Genomic DNA, 22,599 nt, shown 5'->3' with positions numbered 1-22,599 from the left:
TAGTATTCTCAAAAGTGTCCCAATTTGAACATCATAAGTTCAGTGGTTACCTGGTTCAAATCATAAAGGAAAATGAAATGCAGAGCCAGCAAACTGACTGTGATTATAAAGTATTATAAAGAAACTGTGATAACTGACCACAGCCACTGAATTGACTTACCGAGTCTGGATTTAGTCCAGTAATCCAGTAATATCCTGAAATTAACTACAGGTTGAAGTGAGTTGTGTCTGATTATCGGTACACATCACAGCAGGTTGCCTACTGAGCTGTTAAGGCTGAACCATGTGTTTGTTCATGCTGGTGCACAGCAGTCACTATGACACTTGAACAGTTTTTACTCTAGTGTGGCTTGTAGCTTGAAAGCTGACATTCGTCCTAAAAGGCCCATCAGGATTTTCATTCACTGTGAGCATGTGCATCAGGATGGTACAATCCTGTATTTTTTTAAAAGATTTATTTTATTTATTTATGCATACAAGAACTAGGGTATAGGCCAGAGGTTCAGTGATGAGAGGTTTCAGCAGAGACAGAGTAGGGAGCAGAACAGGCAGATCTACTGAGATAGACTGCTGAGGGGAGTAGCGGGCAAGACAGGTGAGGTCTGCTGCTTCACGTGAGTTAGCTCCCTGGCCTAAGCTCCCTGAGACTTAACCCATGTGCCACCAGGAAGCCCACCAATCCTGTTTTGACCATCATTCACCGATGGCAGCCAACCAGGGGAAAGTAAAACATGTCTGTTGTCCTCTGCCCACCTGTGCAGCCCTAGTGGGATGGCTCAGGGGATGAGTAAGATCCAATTTGGGGGGATAGGCCTTTATTACAGCATCTCTGCCACAGTTACCACCTCTTACAGAATGAGAAGGCAGGAATGTAAGGTACAGAAGAAGAGAAAATTCTGCAAGGAGGAAGGTGCATTTTGGTGTGTCTACTTGCAGTTCCTGATGTAATGGATTAAAATTGTTTCTCCCTGCCAGCATTAATATGAAACCTGGATAAAAATCAAAGAGATACTTACATATTTTAGTGTGTGCAATCCTCATTTTCATAGCAGAACAGTTTGAAAAAGTGCAATGCTAGTGCTTGGTTAAAAACAAATGTGTAACTCCTTTTCCCTTTTGACAATGTATTGGCATCTGAGACTGTCCTCTGTCCTCAGGAACATTAAAGAAATCTATGTGATCTAAGTCTTACAAAGCAAAAGTGGAAGTGCAGAAAATAAAGAAAAATAAGTGGAGTGGGTCATTTTATTTTCCAGAAAGATAAAGTGGTGTAAAGATCTCTTTAAGCAGTGCTTTTCACACTTGATTATGGGACTCTGGTTGAAATATAGATTCCAACACAGTACATTTGGGTTGGGGCCTCACCACTCGCCAATTCCAGGGGATGCCAATGCTGGACTACGAGCTACACTTTGAGAAATAAATTGTCAGAAAACTGCTCCAGCTGGCTCTGACTCAGAATGTCACTGTTGTACCACATGCAAGTTGGGTTTGCAGGACAGGACCCTTGTGTGTCAGGAGTAGCTGTGTTCTGGTGAGAGGATTAAATATTGTTCAGAGTCTCCTTAAAAGTCATAAGGTATCCCTTACAGAGGCTCAGTATTCCTACTAATGACAATAAAGAAGGATATATTTCTTGGAATTGGAATCCTGGCTCCTTTTATATCTATGAAGGACTATGGGGAAATAAGTGGTGGTCTGTCCACTAAGAAAATAAATAGGAGCCTCCCTGGTGGCCTGTGACCTATCGGGGCAGCCTGAGTTAGAGCCCCAGCCTGGGAGCTAACCCACGTATGGTTCAGCAGACCTCTCTTCTCTCACCCGCTACTCCCCTCAGCAGTGTATTTCAGTAAATCCGCCTACTTTGCTCTCCACTCTGCCTCTGATGAATCCTTTCACATACACACCCCCACCAACCCTCTGGCCTACATCCCAGTTCTTCTATGCAAAAATAAATCTTTAAAAAAAAAACAAAAAAGACTGGCCTCCCCTGGTGGCATGGCTGTTGAGTGCTGGGCTGCGAAGCTGCCCGCAGCCTCTGCAGCACCGTTTCGATCCCCGGCTGCCGGCAAGGGTCCCACATGGTGCGCAAACCTCTCCTGCCACACCCTCTGCTCCCCTCAGCAGTGTACTTTGTCAGTCTGCCTGTTCTGTTTCCCCCTCTGGCTCTGATGAATTCTTTCACCCTCCCGCGCTTCTGACTGTACCTAGTGCTTGTATAAATAAATAAATAAATCTTAAAAAAAAAAGGAAAGGAAAATAAGTAGCACATTGGGGGCCATTCAGAAAGGAAAGTTCCATTCCCTCCTGTTTCCATCATAGGAAAATAGCTGTTCTATGCCTTTCTCTTTTCATACCTCTAAATAAATACATGGGACACCACTAATTAGTTTATATAAGTATATCCTGGTTATTCCACAAAATGTTTTCATGTACAAAAGGAAGGGTTTGAACTTAGATGGTTTTCAAAGATCCTTCAGTTATATATATATATATATATATTCATATGTGTCTTTTTAGGAATATGGTTTTATTTTTGAGTACCTTCAAAACGTGTTTCCAATTTTTATATTTCCTACTATATTCCTAGCTTTCACATTAGGAAAATGTATACTTTGTTTCATAGCTTCACAATAATTTCTTACTGTAATCTATAGTTGAGAGTACTAATTTCTGCTTTAATGATATTAATTTAAGGAACCTGACAGCAACAACTAGAACTTTCTTTGGTTTTCCCTAAGTTGTCTGCTTGTTTGGGGCTATGTGTATGCATTAGATTCCTCTTTTGAGAGGGTGGGGGAGTGCTTTTTCCAGAAGGTACCTCGGATCTGTGTGTACTTGACTGTGTGTGTTCTCTCAACACAATGGCCTAGTCAGTCTTAGGACCAAAGTCTGGATTTATTTACATCTCTGTTCTGATTATTAGTTTCACATCAAGTCCTATATAATATAGTGATAAATGAGACACTCTAAGTTAACCACAGATTTCTCTTTCTTAGACTTCTGGATGAAAGAATATAAACATTTCTGTAAATTTATCCCTAGAGATAATCTTTGTATTATATGCAGGAGTTGAGTTTTATAAAATACAAATTACTGTGAGTTAAGGATCAAGAATCCTTAATCAACAACTCAAATTAACTATTTTAAAAATCAAACTTAAAAGCATATTAATTGGATGAAGAAAGATTTTCAATGCATCATTCTAAATGTATGTTTACAGTATTAAAAGCAATCGACTGAGGCAAGAATTCCAGATTCATTGGCCCTCCCACACATCTTAGATGACTTTAAATTTTCACCTTTCTGCAAGGCAACCTGACATTACATCAGGATGTATAGATTTTGTCTTCTCATCTTAGAAGTCCTCTTCGTGGAATTTATTCATAGCAAATTATTGGACAAGTACACAAAGCTTTATGTAAAAGTATGTTCCTCAAAGTGTTTATAATATGAAAAATTTGGAAATAATCTAAATATACAATAACAATGGAAGGTCAAATAAAATACAAATGGTAACATTAAATAGGAGAGATACAGGTATTGGAGTGATGGCTATAATGGAACATTAAAAGGAAGAATTGTGAATTATACACCAAAATGCTGATAGTAGGGTAACATAACTGATTTTTTCACTTTCTCTTTTACATTTTTCATTGTTGGGGTGGGAGATAACTTTATTTGGAAGAAGTAGGGGACAAGCAGCTACTCTGGGAGCTGAGTTTGAGGAGAAACCAGAGCCCCACTGTCCTGTGTCTCTCCCCTGTGGACCAGTGGGTGTTCTGACTGGTCATCACTGGTTGTCACTGTACTAGGAAGCACTGCCAGAGGTGGTGGGAAGGCAAGGCCTGTGACCTGCTGACCCACCCACAATGTCCATCTGGTCTTACTTTATTTGGCAGTATCACTCCAGGGAATCTTGTGTTCCCCTTGGGCTCGGGACTTACAGAAATAAATGTCTTTTAGGCCTGGAATAGTCATTAGCACTGTCCTACATGGCCATGAAGAACCTGAGGCCCATAGCATTTAAGTAGCTTTTCCTGAGTCCTGGAGGTAGTTCCCAGCCAAGATGAAATGAAAATGTGATTTCCAGCCTCCTGGTCGTGGATTGCTACTTTGCTTATCCCTCAGCTCTGCTATTGTGGGTGAACCCACAGGACTTTTAAGGCCAGAGAGAAAAAAGGTTTCCAGGTAAGGGGATGGATTTTCCTTCATATCTTGGAACAATAATTTGGTGTGGTAATGTTAGGGGGAAAAGGATGTCCTAAAGCTAATTCCAACATATAACTGAAGAGGTGTGAACTTGTGCCTCTGAATATTTTACAGCCTTGTAAACCAACATGAACTCAATCAAAAAAAATACAGCAACAAATAAATAAATGGATAAATGGATAAATAAATAAATAAATAAATACATTGCTAGGTCTTCTGTACAGATCTGTGTTCAGTGACATATGTGAAGATTCCGAGGTTTTGGACTTTCCTGGGGTTGGGCCTCTTTTACATATCTATCAATAATAATGGTAGCAAAACTGCTCTCTCAAAAAATGCATGTTTGCTAAAACTCACAAAGCTTTGTGTTTGCTTTTGGAAGTTTTAAGAACCCTCTGAAACCTGTTATAAATGTTCTTTGTCTTGTGTTCCGCAAGTTTTCAAGTAATTCCCTCTCATTTTGCCATAAAGGAACTATGAACTGGTTTTCATACCTTTGTGGGAAACATATTCCCTGCAAAAGGAGAAGTATGTAAAGACAGAGAAAAGGCAATGGGGGCTAAGAAGATGAGCAAGCCTCATCACATTAGACACAGTCTTTATTTTTCTTTAGTTCCAATAAAAGTAGTATCTTATGTTTTTTTTTTTTTTAAATCTTGACACTTATTTTTGTAATGTGTGCATCTGTTTGTATCCACATGAATTATTTGTAAATACAACCAAAACCTATCTTCCTGTTCCTTCTGTTCTTTGGAACAAGACAGTTCCTTCTAGAAGACGACACAGGCTGAGGCTCAAGACAAGGCCAGCATTTCTTTGTGCTTCTCACAAAATCTCTTCTTATCCTTATCTTTCTCTCCACTCCCTTCCCTTTCTCTTTCTCTTTCCCTCCCTTCCCTTTTCTCTCTTCTCTTTTCCAGATCTGGTGGTCTAGGGTGGAGCCCAAGAACATGCCTTTCTAATAAATCCCCAGGTCAGGCTAACATTACTGGTGCAGGGCCTCACTTTGAGAAACAGTATCCTACAGAATAAGAGTCCTAAAAACAGAGTTTTCTCTAGATTTCTTTGATAACAAGAATCACTTGGAGATGTATATGAGAAAATAGAAACTTCAGCTTCATACCAAACTTCTAAATTCATGGGGGCAGTTTTGCGGTGCTATATGATTAGATCTTGGGGAATACAATTGCTATAGGGTAAACCCCACATACCACCCACCGCACAGTAGAATTTATTTACTGCTCTGAATCATAGTTTGCTCTCACATTACATGTTTTGGCCCTAGGACCCCCTCAGTCCCTAATTGTGTATCTTCCTGTCTTCATCCTCATGTTTTTTTCAGCCATCCTTATAAAACATAAATATTTTTATTCCAAGCCCCAAATATATTGTGCAAAGAGAGAGCTGAATGCCTACATCTGAGAACTTCTTGAAGTTTTACTTTTTATAAGCATAGTGATAGCTTGGGGGAGTGAGAGAGAGAGAGAGAGAGACAAGAAGAGAAGAAAGGGGGAGAAAGAAATTAGATTTCTAACAAGTTCTCTGGTGATGGTGATGCTGTTTGCCAAGGGACATGCTTGGAGAACCAATGTCACAGGCCGGTGACTCTCAAACATCACACATTGAGATACCTTGGGAGAATACTAAAAAATACCTATGCCTGCCTGCCCCCCTTCCTCTGGAGGTAATTTAATTGGTCTGTCATGTGGCCAGGACAATAATTCCAATGATCCGCCAAGGTTGTGTTGCATGTCTGTGGATCCCTCAGTGTGCCAGGTAACAGATCAAGAAGGCTAAGGCCTTGATGGAGGAAATAGGGCTGCACCATTGCCTCTCACTCTTTAGTGTGTCTTGGCATCCTCTGGGGGTCTTGCTAGGATGCAGATTCTAATTCAGCTGGTCTAGAGTGGGTAGTGAGGTTCTACTTTTTTAACAAGTCTAGTCGATGCTGCTGCTATTCGCCTGGGTACCACATTTTGAGTAGCAAGTGGCTGAGAAGGTGTTTAAAAATGTACGTAAATGTCTAACGTGTCTATCAACACATCGCTTTTATATTTACTTTTTAAAAACAACCTAGAACAAATAACAGCAATGCATTGGGGTGCCATATACCTCAAATTAGAAATAAAAGGTATTTTGCCATTAATAAACATTTATCTTCTTCTGATGGCTAGAGATTTTTATTTTTGCTTTCCGCTACTCCTGACATGTAGTTTGAAACAAATGTTTGTGAATAATCTTGCTTTAGTATGATGCACATATACTAATCGGTCTCCTCCCAGTCTTTCCTTCAACAATCTCGCCATTCACTGTCTTTCTGAGTATGGGGATCTTGCTGTCCAGCTTCCTCATGGCCGCTGGCCCTGCCTGTTAGGTTGTAGCCCCATGAAGTAAAATGCTCAGTAGTGCCGCAAGGGCCTCAACCCTGAGTTACAGACATTTGGCTCTGCAGTACTGCCACAATGCATACTCTGGATGGGAGCCAGCCTTCCTGGGACTTGGCCCAACCTTCCCATCCTGGGTTAGGGGTGAAGCCTTTCTCTGGCAGGTTCCATCCTCTGGCATTTTTCCTTGAGTGATAGAGTTGAGACATTGCTGTCTGACTCTCTTAGAAGGGGGAACAGAGAAGTGGGGCAAAGAAGAGAGCCAGGATCTCCAAGTAAGGACAGGGGATTGAAGTCCTGGTTGCTGAGTAGGCTTCTTAGGTCTGTTAGTTTACCCAGCTGACCTTAGCACAAGTGTGGCTGGTTAATGTCATTTGACTTCACCTTCAGAGGCCATGTCTGCTGTGGCCTCTGACCATTTGAAATTGGGAATGGACCCAGAGTTCCTGCCTTCCCATCCTGAGCAGGGGACAGAGCTCTCTCTGCTGGGTGTAACAGTCGCTGGTCAGGCTGTCATTATGCTGCTCTTATACAAAGCAGGAAACAAGGGTTACTTCCTATTTTTGAAATAAATTTGTGGCCAATGCCCATGCATCATCCCCACCCTGTGCCCTGGAATTGGCCCACCCAGCAGTGGAGCCGGCACCAGGGGACTTGTGCAGAGTCATGAGAGCTGTATGCTTGCCCCAGCAGGAAGCCTGTGACAATAAAAAAGCAAAGAATGTTTTGAGTCTCCTGCAGTAAAAAGGGAGAAGCTTAAGTGAGATTACTTCAACTAAAGGAAAGTAACATTCAGGATTAGCTGGAACAACCTGTATGACATGGGATGACTTGAACTTGAATGTGGCTGGGGTGCAGTAGATGCTACTTCCTCCTTTTTAAACCTACAAATTCACTTTCTGGTTCTAGCTTCTCCCATAACTGTTTTCAATTTGTAGCAAATATGATATGTTAAGAATGAGCTCAACATTTTGAGAACTTATGTTAGGCAGCAAATTTTATAAAGTACTGTCTGGGTTAGCCACTTGACCTCTTTGAAGTTTCTCTTAAATACATATGAACTTACAGTTCTGGGGAAAACACAAAAACATTTGGGAAGTTTCTGTCTGACATGGCTCAACCTTTTTGCTATGAACAGTAGAAAATAAAAACTTTTTAAATGAAAGGACTGGAGAATCTTCAAGGTGAAATTCTCTATATGAAGTCTGATTAAACCATTCCTAGAATGTCCAGTGTCTTCTCCCTGAGATAATATAACTAAAGCTGAGATAATATAACTAAAGCTCCCAGCTGCCTCTCCTTAAAGATGGTAGGAAGCCTCAGCCAAACATTTAAAAATAAGATCATTTATTTCATGTTGCTTGTCATCATTAAACCCCTCAGTGACTTTATTTTGCACTTAAAATAAAACCCAGTCTCCTTACTCTAGCTAACAAGGCCTAGCAAATTTCATCTCTAGCTCTGCTTACCTTTTCTCGTTGCCCATTCTGCCCTTTTCCTCTCTAAATAAGCTCAGTTGCTAAAGTGTATGTAGCTTTTTCCTGCTCCAGAGCCTTAGAACCATTCTTTTATAGAAAAAAAGCATTTTTAATTTTGATGAGGATGACTTCATCAGTTTGTGTATTTATGGATGTTTTGGTGTCATTTCTAGAACTCTTCTCCAAGCTTGAGGATCTTTTTTATGATTTCCCCCAAATGTTTTATAGATTTTTGTTTGTTTTTGCTTTACATACAAGACTGTGATTCACTTTGAATAAACTTTAGTAAGGTGAAATATTGAGATGAAGGTTTGGTTTTGCTTGTAGAAGGCCAATTGCTATAGCACCACTTCCTGCAAAGACTGTCTTCCCTTTATTGAACTGTTTTACATGCCACTGTCAAAAACCGTATGGAGCATTGTGTTGGACTGCTGCTGACTCCATTCTGTCCCCTGAATTTTCTCATCTCCACAGCCCCCTAGCTATTACCTGAGGTCATTTTCTCTAGTGTCATTCCCTCAAGAAGCCCTTAAGGACCACCCATTCCCATCCATCTCCATCCGTCTCCTCAGTTTCAGTCCTAAGAAATTTTGCTTCTGTTATTCTCATTCAACACTTGTTTTTTCTTTCATGGCATTTGGCATAAAGTGTTAATAATTTGTCAGTCTGTGTGGTGGTATGCATGTAAATCCTGACTGTCAGCCCCAGACATATAGCTGAGTCTCTTTTATCACTGTGGTGCCTAGTAATGTGACAATTACATACTGAGTGCTCAATGAATAGTTTTTGAATAAATGTATGGGGAAAAGCCAGATTACCAGAGACTATTTTCTAAATCACTGGGCACCATTTTCTTAAAATCAGAGGATATTCCTGGCTCTTTGAGCTTTGAGACTTAATTTTTTCCCAGGTAACTCATCATTTAATGCAGTAGTTTTGAGAACTCTTGGCCTGCATCAATCACCTGGAGGTCTTATTAAATGCAGAATTTTGGGCCCCACCCAGAGTCTAATATTCAATAGGTCTGGAATGGCCTGAGAACAGGTCCCTAAGAGATAATGCTGATGCTGCTAGTTTGGGGACTACCCTTTGAAGGTTAAGAACTAAGGATGTGTTTTGGTCCCCTTTCACTTAGTAACAATCCCAAGGAATCCTGGAACTTGTTAACAGCTTTAATTGATTTAAAAGTGCTCACAGAGAATAATACATAAAAATCCACTGCTGGAAAAATTATAGGGGAATTGTTTGCTAAAGCAGTAAATGTGAACTACATGTTTTAAACAATTTAAATGGAAATGAACACAAGTCAAACTACAATAAATGAATTTTCTTTTATGCATAGCTGTTATATTTTGGTTCTGTAATCTTTGAATAGGAAAACATATTGATACGTTAACTCATAAAGTACCACCAGTAGGGACTTTTGCTCATAAGTACAAGACTTCCCTAATATGCACCTATTAATAAAATTAAGATTGTAGTTTCTGGTATGGTCTGTTTTCCCTGATTGTATTAGAGATGAACCAAAGCAAATAAATAAATGTGAATTCTTTGCACCTCTATTAAATCATAAAATAACTTTCTTCTGAAGGCAACAAAGAACATAAAGGTAGCAAACTTAAAAAAGAGAAAGTTCCAGTAGTGCTAATTTTCTTACCTTTTTTTTTTTTTTTTTGAGGAGCAGCTGGCTTTCAGCCTAGGTGGTTATGATCTGATAAACTCTCATCACAGAAAATTTCCTGGAAAAAACATTTTCTTGTGTCTGTTCTCTTTAAGAGTTCAGGAAGTTGTGTGGGTCCCAGCAACCCACCTGAAGCAAAGCCAGGCACTACTCTGAAAGCATTTGGAGGTTCCCAGATGGTTTTAACCTTTTCATTGCGGCGCTGCATCCATGCCCACTTTGGTGCACAAAAAGGCAAATCACAACCTGGGAACTCTTTTCAAATAATGCAGAGAGGATAAGTAAGGGATTGCTTTTAGTACAGCTAATCTGTTAAGCATACAGTGAACCTAAATTATTTTTGGATCCAAACCATAGTTCTCTGCTAAATTATTTGGGGGTGAGTACTTGCTTTGTTCACTGCTGTATCCACAGGGCTCCAAACACTGCCTGGCCCATCATAGAATCTTGTTAAATGAATAAATAAAGTTATTTACATTGCTTCTTCCATATTTTCTCTTTATGACCTGCATTTTAATTTGTTCTTATGAGAACCTCCTCCAGCCTATTAAATATATGAGCCCCAGAATAAGATTGCAAATATAACTGTTTGAACAAACAGAGCAGACAGTTTCTTAAATGAGCAAAACACAACTTTTTTTTCTACATTATAAATGAAAACCAGTATCCAGGCAAAATTGTAATTTAGATCTTGATTGATAATTGAGATTTCCCTTCACCATACCAAGAAAATTATCTGCTGTATTTGAAGAGGCCAAATGGGATCATGTCATAGTTAGGTAATTTGGTTGCAAAATCACCAAGAGCTGCTGGTTAACATTACCCTCACAATTCCTGCCTTAAGAACCAGCAATTAGAAATTACCAGAAGATAATCTGATGATGAACTGTGGCCATTTTGTACTCAAACATACTTTTAATTAAGTTACTTTTAATTAAATTCTTGACAGTAATATGTGGGCAATCATAGATGGTATATAATAAATTAGACAGGTTTTTGGATGCCTGTTTGAAAGACTGAGTTACTTAAAGACTGAGTTACTTAAAGAAATAAATGAGCTTTGCAGTTTTCATTAGGGTAAGATATTTGTGTTTGTGTATGTGTGAGTTTTCCAGTTTGGTTAGTAGGATCGACTTCCTTTCTATTATTCTTTAGCACCCTGTCTCATGTTACCTTTCTCTTAGGCAGGTCACTCATGTACTTCACTAAGCCCTGGTAGAAGCAGACAGTGCTCTCTCCACCGGTCTTCTTATCATATACTTTCTCATCTCCTGCTTTTGCAGGGGCTGTTCTTCTGCCTAGAATGCCCTTCCATCTTTCTTGCCCTGGAAAACACTCATTTACCCTTTAAAACTTAAGCAAAGTGGTTTCTTGTAAATGAATGTTTTTGTTATTTCCACCACTCTTGGGCCAAGTCAGACTGCAAACTATGGATTAGTTTGAACTGTGGCTATAGTGCTAGTCTGTGCTTTCTCCTTTTCCTGTGTCTGCTTCCAGCACTAGTGTGTGACCTTCTGGGAATGGCACAGTGCCTATAGTCTGTCTTGATGTCTCCAAAATAGAAGCAAAATAATGCCTATTACAAATTTTGTAGGTCTTTGAAGTGTTGTAAGATATATTGTAGGTCTTTGAAGTGTTTTAAGATAATTCAATAAAATATTCAAATAATCAAATAATATATTGAGAAGAAGTAGCCTCAGGTGATAATAGTAGCTGTGTTAGGGTCGTGAGATAGTGAATGATTATTTTTTGTATGTTCTGTCTTTTCTAGATTTTAGGTAAAGATATTTATATTAATTCCTTAATTTTATTAGTGAAAAAAATACTGTGACATATTGTAAAAGACTCTAGATTCTTGATATCATAGTGTTTGTTAGCCCTTTCGTAAATGCCATTTTAAGCAGCCAGTGTCTTATTCCAATTTTGAAATTCCTGTGGTTCTGCTGAGAGCTACCCAAAAAATTTCTTGGAAATTTTTTTCAGTTGAAAAGTACTTTGTTTAAGTCAAGTAACATTCATAGTAAAGCTCAATGAGCAAGATTCATAATCCAGTTGACTGAAAATACCATGTGGAGCCCAAAAATGTGATGATGATTAAGTACTGAGACATTTCCTGTGTGTCATCAAAGTCATTCTTCAAACTTAGGCAATGTAATCTTAAGAAATTAAGTTGGAAATATGATTGCTTTTAAAAAAAGTATTAGCTACAATTCGGAAACATAATTTTCTTTCTAAAAGGGATTTGAGCAAAGCATCCTTCTAATAAGCATGTGCATCCCCAAGATCCCAAGATCGACTCACTCATTTATGCTTATAATTCTTATTTGTAAAGGAAATAGTATCCTTACTCCAGATCACATACTCACATGGCCTCGAGGATGAGCTCTCAGGCTGAATTGCTTAAATCTAAATGTAGCTCTTATCACTTACTAGCCATGTGACCTTAACAAGTTCTGAACCTCCCTATGCCTCAGTGTCCTATCTGTTAGTACTTTATAGGACTGCTGTGAGGTTTAAATAAGGTAATAACTATTAAGTGCTCTAAAAAGTACCATCCTAAGATGCACATTTTTCACATTTTAACACCTTTGAAATGAGGATGTGCCTTACAGCTAATATTATTTTATTTTGATTGAAGTAACACTGGTTTACAACACTGTATGTGATTTAGAGATATAGCCTCACACCTCCTTAGATGTATTTTACCATACCACACACACCACCTATGCACATATAAATCTTTCCCATAGTCCAGTGGACTCTCCCTCCTCCTTTGCCCCTACCCCACACCCTCCTCTATCTGGTAGTTCAAATCTACTGTCAGATTGCTAGGGCTTGTTTGGTTTCATCTTGTCTATTCCATTGTTTTGTTTCTCTATATTCCACATGTTAACGAAATCATCCGAATTTGTTTTTTTTTTTCTTTCTGCCTTATTTTGCCACAGTTAATGTAATTTTAAAACAGCATTTTATCAACATTTAATTGACAGCATCTTTTAAGGATATTAGTGGTACTTAAAATAGTGGTGTACCTTAGAGTGGATATTATTTTAGATTTTAATAACTAATAACAATAGTAAGAGCTTGAAAAATGCTAGTTTCCATCAGTAATCATCATCAACTTCTAATCAAGACCATGGTATGTGATGAATAGACAGTGCTGTTTTCATTGATGTCTCCTTAGAAAAGGTCTTTCAATCTGTTTCTCATATTGCTTCATATTAAGCTAATATAAGTATTTATGGCGTTATCTATGCGGTGTCTACATTATTCTCTGTGCCACACTTGGAGAATTGCAAAAATGTTCATCAATACAGATCAGTCGCTGGAAATGGAGAAGACAAATTACTTTCTCTGTTGATGTATTTTCTTAAGTCTTTCCAAAGAAGTGCTTTTTCTTAGCTAGCAGAACTAAGCCACCATTGTACTACTTAAGATTTACTGCTCTGCACTTTTCTCTGAGGAAGAAAAGAAGCAGTTTATTGATCTATTATAGAGACTGGATGGTGGCCAAACCTCTGGTTTATACGCTACATATCATTAAGAAGTTCGAGACCTCACAGTTTGAGGCTACCTGTCAGGCATGGACAATAACTAGGAAAAATCAATACATATTATAAAACTGTTGTCTTTGTGTGTTATTTTATCAGTGCTGTGCTTATAGTTCCTAATTTTAGGTTTCTTCCTCACTTTTATTGTTCAGCTTGGGGAAGGGGCAAGAGATCAACATGGATCTGAGATAAAGATCTTCCGCATGGTGAAAGAGGTTCAATAACAGGAGAGAAGCTTGGACCAAAGTTTATGAAGCTTCTGGGAACATCTCCATCCAAATTCCTTGACACATATTTCATTCCACATAGCATGTGCGGCTTGTTTCTTCTTGCCTTCTATTTGCCCTCAAGAGTTTAAATGGTGGTATTTACAGGCCATTATGAAGCAAGAGTGCAAGCACATAGAGCAAGAAAGGGGCCAGTAAACAGGAATTTTGCTCAGGTTTTTGTTGTTAACTTTTAAAAGTATAATTAGTTGGATAATTCTAGAAGTTGGGTTTCTTTCTTTTGTCCCTATTTAATTGACAGCATCTTTTAAAGAGATCAATGGTACTTAAAGCAGTGATGTACCTTAGAGTGGAAATTATTTTAGATTTTAATAACTCTCAAGTAAGAGCTTGAGAAATGCTAGCTTCCATCAGTAATCATCATCAATTTCTAATTAAGACCAGGGCATGTGATTAGTTGACAGTCCTAACCCCATTCTTTAGACATTCCAGGCCTTATATCCTTTTTTGGATACAAGTCTACATTTCTTGTCATTCATATTTCTTCATCGTTACTGAACCAACATAGTGTTGCATCCTTGTTAGTGTTTTTGACAGTACAGGATAATCTCCTCTTAGTCACCACAGCATTTCTACCACCAAAGCACCCATAATCATTCATATCCTTAAATATAATGTTCCCTCTATCCCTAAAGCCTGACTTTAATTTCACCAGCCCTGACTATACACAAATGCCATTGCTGTCCAGGTTCAATGCCTTGGACCTGAACTAGCGCTTTTTCCTGCAGAATGTCAGGTGATTGCCACATAGTCAGAGAGATTAGAGCCATCCTGCCTTCTTGTTTAACTGCCAGACAGAAACAAGGAACCAGCAGGGAGCTAGGGGCCCTCAAGGGGAAGACTGAGAATCAGGTCTCTGAGGTAAGCTGAGCAGTGGAGAAAAGCCTTGCAGGGGAGCATTCCTGTCAGAGCAGCCTGTAAAAAGCCAGTCCTTTAGAGTTTGCAGAGTTGTTTTCATAGTAGTTAGCTTTGAACTGTAGGTAAACCCATTCAAAGAGTGAGGAAAATGTCACTGACTGAGCAGTAAGAAATTATCACCCTGTGCCATCAAAGTCATCAGGCATTTCCTCTTCCTTCCTTTAAAAAAAAAAAAAAAAGATTTATGCATACAAGAACTGGGGTACAGGCCAGTGGTGCGGGGTAGGGGGCGTTGGTGAGAGGATTTACCAGAGACAGAGTGGGGAACAGAACAGGCAGACTGACTGAAATACACTGCTGAGGGGAGCAGCAGGCGAGTCAGGAGTGGTCTGCTGCACCATGTGGGTTGCTCCCTGTCCGGCTGGGGATCGAACTCGTGCTGCAGTGGCTGCGGATAGCTTCATAGGTTGCGTCTTTTTTTAAGATTTATTTATTTATGCATACAAGAACTGGGGTACAGGCCAGAAGTGTGGGGGGTGAAAGGATTCACCAGAGACAGAGTGGGGAACAGAACAGGAAGATCTACTGAAATACACTGCTGAGGAAAGCAGCGGGTGAGTCAGGAGAGGTCTGCTGCGCCAGCGGGGTTGCTCCCTGCCTGGGGATCGAACTGGTGCTGCAGAGGCTGTGGATAGCTTTATAGGTTGCGTCTTAACTCCTTGCCCCACCAGGGGGGCCGCTGCATTGCATTTTTAGATACTCTTTTTTTCGCCAATGTATTTTAAAGCAAATAAAACCAAAATCAACTGTTTCTTTTTTAAAATAATTATTACTACAGTAATAAAAGAGCTAAAATCATCCATAGTTGCTTCACCCAGGGAGAACCACAATGAATATTTTAATGCATTTACTTCTCTCGTTTTCTTATGTGTAATTTTAAAAATATGTACATACATATTTTCCATAAAATTAAGTTTATCATAGAATACAATTTTTGTCCATGTACATTGAGTATTTTACTGTATTATTAAAGACTTTAAATTATTTAAATGCATTAGAATCTAGTATATGTGGGCATTTTATTATTTTAACATTCTCCTGTTGTTGGGAAGGTCATGTGTGCTTCTGAATTGACACTAATTCTTAGTTTGGAATTACTTCAACTCCATTTTTTAAAATTCTATAAAAGCTTCATAGTCCTTGTCAACAGTTAGAATTTGGACAGAATGAAATATTTCTATGTGTATCTTTGCTTTCTATGGCAGCATTTTTCAAAAGGCATTTTGTAAAGGTGAAGGTTGAAGAGGTCAGTGTTCATTTTCTTATTTCTATACTGGTTGTTTTAAATCTTCTGATTGTAACATAAGTCATGTTGTAGTAATCTCAGTCAACTTTTAAATAAAGAATCAATATAAAATGAGAAATGTGTTGCCCAACATGAACCCTAATGTTCCAAAACTGTGTCATTTGAAGTTTATCTAAAAAGACAATGGGAGCCATTGAAGATTTTATGTTGAGATGGGACTGACTAGGTCAAGTTTGTGTTTTGGAAGACTGAATAAGCAAAAGACTCATACTATCTCAAAAGCATTTGCATAAAATTAATCTTTTTAAAAATGTGAACTTTTGGTGCAGCAACAGCTTTCAAGTGCAACTGAGGAAGTAAAACTGTTGGGGAAACAACATTTGAAAGAGAAGATAAGTTTAAGAACCAAGTAGAAGTAATGAAGTTCTATAGACAGTACACATTACAGGTCATTTGTATATGAAGATCACCTTCCTGAAAAGGCATGTTTCTGGAGAACTAATATTTTGTTTCCTATGAGAGTATGATGTCTAGAAATAGAGCTGCTTTCAGTGCCTCTCCTGGCACATTTGTGAGCATGCTATCCTGGTAACATCTGGTGGTTGGGTCCAGTGCAGCCCCCACCTTGGTCCTCTGCTGTCTCCTTTCCTGTTTGCTTTCTCCATTAGCAGTCATCTTTGTAAACAGTAGTCTAAGATTTAGTGTTGTACATATTTTTAAACGATCCATTTTGATGGGGTTTTCTTTATTGTTTCAGGTTGAATGCGTTTGGTAACTTGATGCATAAAATTTGCATGACTCCTCACTCCTTTCTGGATCTGTCATTGGATTTAAGCCAACATGGCTCACATCACAAAGGTTAATGGCTGTGCCTCAGGTAACTCTGTGTTCTGGAATGCATATGTGTGTGTATAAGTAGGTGTATGTCTTTGTTCTAACTGATTTCTTATTTCTCTTTTAATAATGGGTAAATGATTGCAAGTTGCCTAGATAGCAAGGATTTCAAAGCAGTTTTCTATCCATTGAAGTTGGAGTTGTGTGGCTTTTTTATTTTTGAAGGTGAGGGGGGGCAGGTTTTAAATCTCTTAGAGAACTTGCTTTTATCTTTAGAGTCTATGTGTACCAATATCAGTTAGGTAAATTATTACCGAAGTCAATTTTGTTGAAGTGTTGAAAGATGAATGTGAAATCCTGAATGCTGATGCAAGTATAATATATACTCCTCCTGCACCTCTTTATGAGAGATTGAATGACAAGAGAAGAAATGAGTTTGGATGCTTTAACCAGTCCCTAATATCCACTACCAAACACTTTTTGTTTGATGTTGCTAAACAAAAAGAAAGTGACTTTTCCTGAGAGGAATATGTGACATCATATAAGTAATTAAGAAAAAGACATTCTAACACTCACTTTGGTTATATTAGAGACCTATACAGTTTGCATATCGACCCCAATATTGTTTCTGTAAGACTTGGGAGAAATTTGTAGAACAAATGCAAAGAAAATTCTCCTAAGAGATGGTATGACAATTTGTCTTCTGCAAATTCTTCATTCCTCTTTTAGATTATTTGCCAAATAGCAGAAAGTGTAAGAGTATTAATCTTTTCTCTGGGAATTCATGAGGAGAGCCCAAATTGAAGTTCTAGCTCTGCTGGCTCTGAGCACTGTGTAATGGAGAGAATGTGGAATTGGAGTCAGAAGACCTGAATTAGAGTCCCAACTTCAGTCCTAATTATGAAATACTGGGCAGGTTTATTTCTTCATGTGTAAAATACCAGTTAGTATATCCACCCACAGGGTTAGAACCAATGGGAGCTCCAGAAACATACTTAAAAGCGCTATATATAAGCTGTAAAGCACTTTTAAAGACAACAGCAGGAGATCTGTGACATGGGCTTGCCCAGCCCGTGCTGTACCCTTTGGTTCCAGCAGTTCAGCAGCAAGTATCTGACAAGAATGCTTAAGCTTATCCAATACCAAACCCAAATAAATTCAGTTGTTCTTTCTGGGACAACTGATCTTTCTCTGTCCATTATTTTACTAGTCCTTAGTACTGCCTGACTTCTCAGGACATTCATGAATTCTGTTCAGGGACTCCTGTCAATAATAACATGTGAATGACAATGTCTAACATTTATAATGCTCATATGTACCAGGATGCCTAAGATGCTTTACCTGCATTATTATACTTAAAACTCACGGTAATCCTGTGAGATTATGCTGTTATCCTTATCATCATTGTGATAGCATAGAGACACTCAGTAACTTACTAGACACAGAGACACTCAGTAACTTAGTGAAGTAAGAGAAGTAGGTTTATTATTTGTGTCTCTGGTAAAATATTGACGAGGAGGAGATTAGAACATTATGAGATTTCATGAGCATTGTAGGTGGACTTCAATCTCCTTTGATGCTGTGACTCCCTGCCCCCTTCTGCCCTCACTTCCACTGTCACATTCAGAAGACTAGAAGGGGAACTTGGGATTGTTAGAACTCAGGACTTCTACTCTTTGGCATCTCCAGCAAAATCCCATCTTCAAGCGTTTAGCTATCTACCTATTTGCCTCAAATTCCTTTTCAACTTGTTTTGTGCTGGAATGTCCCTTTTCTCTTGGTCCCTGAAGTCCAGTGATCTATCTATAACTCTTCCTCACCTGATATCCTGCCTAACAGGTCTGGACTCTGAAGGCACAGAAGAGCTTTCTGATTTGTGACTTCTGAGGTGTGAGAGTATGAATTGTTACTACTAGCAGGTACAACAGAAGGGAAGGGAAAGGAAGATTTTTGCTTATTCTAGTCTCCATGGTTTCTGTAAGTCTGCAAGAAATTATGTTTAGAGACTCAGTCATACACAGTTACATATACACACATATACATATATGTATATGTGCACATATGCACAAATGCATATGTACATTACATATACATGTGTATATATGTTAATTATAGAAACATTTTATAGAAATGAGGTATTGTCTAAAGTAATTAAGCAGAAATACAGACTTTCCTCATTTCCCATTTTGTTTTTAAGTTTTCCATATTTTACATTGTTGAGATTATGCTTATAAAAATCATTATTTTACCTTTTTTCCCCCCACTTTGCCTTAAAAAGAAATACCTGCCCATGGTCTGGTTAAAAAAAAGAAAAGAAATACCTGCCCATGATTTAAAAAAAAGCAAAGCTCAAACAATGCAAAAACATGTTAGTTAGAAGTAGACTATTTTGGAATGCAATTAACATAAAAAATATTTACAAGCTCAGATTAGGATGAGCTAAAAAGGTTTTATGGTAGCTAATGAGGGCAGGTTACTGATCCTTTCCATGAGAAAAAGATAAATTATTTGGTTAAATAAGTGGTTTTAAATGTGGGATTAACTGTTTTTTCACTTTCCAAAGATAAAGTGTATTATTAAATGTACTTTTTAAAAATTCTACTTCCCTTAGATATCCTAAGCCCAAAGAGTCACCCCTAATCCTCCCTTAAGAAGTTACTGCTTTGGACTCCTTAGAACATGAAGCATAAACACAGATGTAGGTGGAGTCAGGGCATTGGTCAAAGAAACACTTTTAATGATCACAGGAATAAAGTAGAAGAGGAGCAGGTGAGCAAAGCAACCCACAGACTAACTGTACCTGTGGCAGCAAAATACTTCTGAGGATAGATCATCTCCTATCTCTGTCACTGTTTAGAACAAGGGTAAGGGACCACGCCAAGTCCTTTATACTCTGACTTCCCCATTGAGTTCCACAGTTAGACTGGGTCACAGATACTGATCTTAAAAGAAGAGAGTTAGTCTTAGACTTTGTAAAATTTGTTACATTTCAGACATACAAAATGTATAAAAATTTCATAACAAGCACCTGTGCACACATCACCTAGCTTAAGAAATGAACTTTACTAGACCATGGCATATATTTTGAGCATTTACTATGTGCCAGCCATTGTTCTGCACACAGGGGATACACTAGGGAACAAAACAGGCAAAAATCCCTGCCTCAACAGTCATACATTCTAGTGGAAGGTGAAATCTGCATATACTCTCCAAGTAAAATAGAGACCATTTTGCACTTAAAAAGTGTTTGTTGTTCATCTGAAATACAACAAGTTTAGCTGGGTGTCCTTTGTTTTTATTTCTAAACCTGGCAATCCTACCTGGAAGATTGCATCTGCCTCCTTGCCGCCCACCCTATCCATGTCAGTCATTTGTCATAGTATTATCTTGCACCAGATCCTCCATCCTACCTCTGTTGACAGGTAGTTTTATTTTAATTAATTTAAAATATTTTATTATGTTATTACAAAGAGTTCCCTAATGTGACTTGTTAACAAAATGAGTTATGGGCATCATAAATTGCCCGTGACTCTTACAGCTAACTAGGAAGCATATGGGGGCCACTGGTTAGGAAAATTGCTGTATTTCTGTGGGGTTTAGGGATGGGGACAGTCTGCTTTTCCCCAAGTTTCTGAATCATGTTGTAAACTGGATACACTGATTGATACCTCTCTAAACACTAATTAATGTTGTGAAACTTTAATTAGAGCTTAGAATCTCTTTAGAAGTCAAATAACAAGTGGCTTATTTGTCAGATGAAGATAATAATACCTGTCCTACCTTCTTCACAGGATTGTGATGAGGGAAAATAAAACAATACCTGTAAAAACACTTTTTAAAATATAAAATGCTGGTCAGATGTCAGGGGAAGTCACTGTCCTACTTGTTCTGCCTTCTCAGTCATGAGCTCCTGATCTAGTGCACCTGCTCAGGTGCCATGGTGACAGGCCCTGTCAGAGCCTGTAGCATTGGGGCAAATTGCACTATTCTCCTGCACCCAGACAGTCAGATGAAATAAAGTGAAGTGACTTGTTTTGCCTGCATCTCCATCTTTATTTTTGCTAATAGTTGCTAATAGTTGATGGTTTATTCTAGCTTTCTTCCCTTCTTGATATTTCTCTTTCACAGCACTTTTTCCAGAAGATCTATATTTACTTACTTAAAGTGCTTATTGAACTGCATTTAAAATTTGATAGGAGAACAGAAGGGAAGAATTACTCAAAATTCCACAGAAGGTATTAGTTTTAATATTTCTTTCTCATAGTTGTCAGGCACACAAAGACAATTTCAAATAAATGCTCATTTGTTTTGATACTCAGCTCTTAACATTAACATTCTTAGCATTGTTTCCAAGTCTTCCTAGAAAAAGTAGTTTTCAAATCAGGATTTTTCCATGACTGTGTAATATTCCCTTAGAATGTTTCTGTTGAATTTCTCTTTCTTTTTTGTTTGTACATTTGAACCAGTTCCAGATTTTTCCTCTGGTAAGTAATGATGCAGGGAGCCAAGTCTTGCGTGGTCATTTTTCTCTGTTGTTTATTTCCTGAAAATAATTTCATAGAACCCAGACAGTTGGGTTAAAGGGTACAACTGTTTTCATGGCTGTTGGTAACCTGTTGTGGGGCTTGAATCTTGTTACCTTGACCAGTTGTTTGGCTCTAGGTTTTGTCTCCATGCAGATTTTAAATGAGGTACAAAGGCCACTGATAAGACCTGGTCACTCACATGAAGCCAGAGACTCACAGCAGAGCAGTCAGAACACTGCAGTATAGTGCAGCCCACTCTTGAGTTGTGTAAATATTTTTTCTGGGTAGAAGCATTTCTCAAACAGAACTCTGAGCCCACTGCGGTGAACCTGGCAGGAATTGCTTGCTGTGTGTCAAGTACAGACCAGTTTACACTGACTGGTCTGGCTGGAACCATCCTGGTGTTTTCTGAGGCCATCTGTAAAGAAAGTCACGGAGCGTGGCAGAAGTGGTGTGGTGGTGGTGGTGAGTCTTAGCTCTGTCCTCTGAAACAGCTTTACTCCAAAGGTAGAGGAGGATCTGCTTAGAACTGGGGCTGCTTTAATCTGGCCACTGTGCATGACCTTGCAAGGTCTCCTGATTGAATGTCCAAAGGGATTAAACATGTATTCTTACCCGTGCTTGCAATCTCTCACAAGTGGTGTGTTCACTGGTGTATCAAAAGAGCTGAGAGGGTAAAACAACATTTTTATTGTTGACTAACATAAAAACACAGGTAAGAGCTGGGGGTGGAGGGGGGAGTCTTTTTTATTTCACCTGTCTGACTCCCTTCCCTACTTTAGATGACAAAACATAGCTTGCTAGCTCAGTTAGTTAATGGCTAAGCCAGAAGTTGAATATGGACCGTCTTTTTTCTTTGCTCAGGGCATTCTGTTGACATTAAAAATCAAGTGTGGTATCTATGAAGTTATGATTAAAAAAATCAAGGGGGGCAGTATGGTTAAGATTAAAATGCCCTCCCCAGTAAGGGTTATGTTATTTTTTCCATAGTGTGAATGATTTCATAAAACTAAATTAACAAGTATATTCTAATGCTTCACATGGATTTAGTACATCATGCAGTTTCATCTTATTGTCAGATATATTTAGTAATTTGGGTTTTGGGTCGTACCTGTTTGTATTCATCCAGCCCTTGGAGAAGTTTTAGAGTCCCTCCCTCGTTGGGGCTTGTCTATTTTACAAACTCAAGGCTTGGTTTTAACCTGTAGTCTGCTTCCCCTTATAAGCTTTCTTGCTCCAAACCTTGAGCAAGTCATAATGGGTTAAGCGCCAGATTTCTGACAGGCGATTAGCCCTCTAGCTAAGCTGAGGAAAGATGACTTATCTGCCAGCGAGTATCAGCTTTCTTGTGTGTCGGAAGGTTAGAGATGGACTCCTGTTAGTCCTGGTTACTAGGCAAAGCTACTCTTTGGTTGGAGATTTATGCTCAGATGCTCTGTGGGTACCCACAAGAAGGAAAAAAACATAAAATAAAAACCCATC

General features: G+C 38.7%; 1 protein-coding gene across 5 annotated transcripts in view; it reads left to right on the top strand.

The window, feature by feature from the left end:
* Positions 1-22,599, top strand: part of KANK1 (KN motif and ankyrin repeat domains 1) — a 205,018-nt gene that overhangs the window by 127,262 nt on the left and 55,157 nt on the right. For 4 of the 5 annotated variants that reach the window (XM_054689567.1, XM_054689568.1, XM_054689565.1 and 1 more), the window contains one exon: positions 16,515-16,634. In XM_054689567.1, the coding sequence (XP_054545542.1) occupies positions 16,598-16,634 (37 nt within the window). In that variant the 5' untranslated portion in view covers positions 16,515-16,597. Of the gene's footprint in view, positions 1-16,514; positions 16,635-20,809; positions 20,827-22,599 lie in introns of those variants that run through there. The other variant, XM_037494613.2, reaches the window with a different exon arrangement.

Source organism: Talpa occidentalis, unplaced genomic scaffold, assembly GCF_014898055.3.
Source record: "Talpa occidentalis isolate TD23 unplaced genomic scaffold, MPIMG_talOcc4v2.1 talOcc4.7, whole genome shotgun sequence".
Lineage (NCBI taxonomy): Eukaryota > Metazoa > Chordata > Mammalia > Eulipotyphla > Talpidae > Talpa > Talpa occidentalis.
This window is presented reverse-complemented; position numbering and strand designations above follow the sequence as displayed.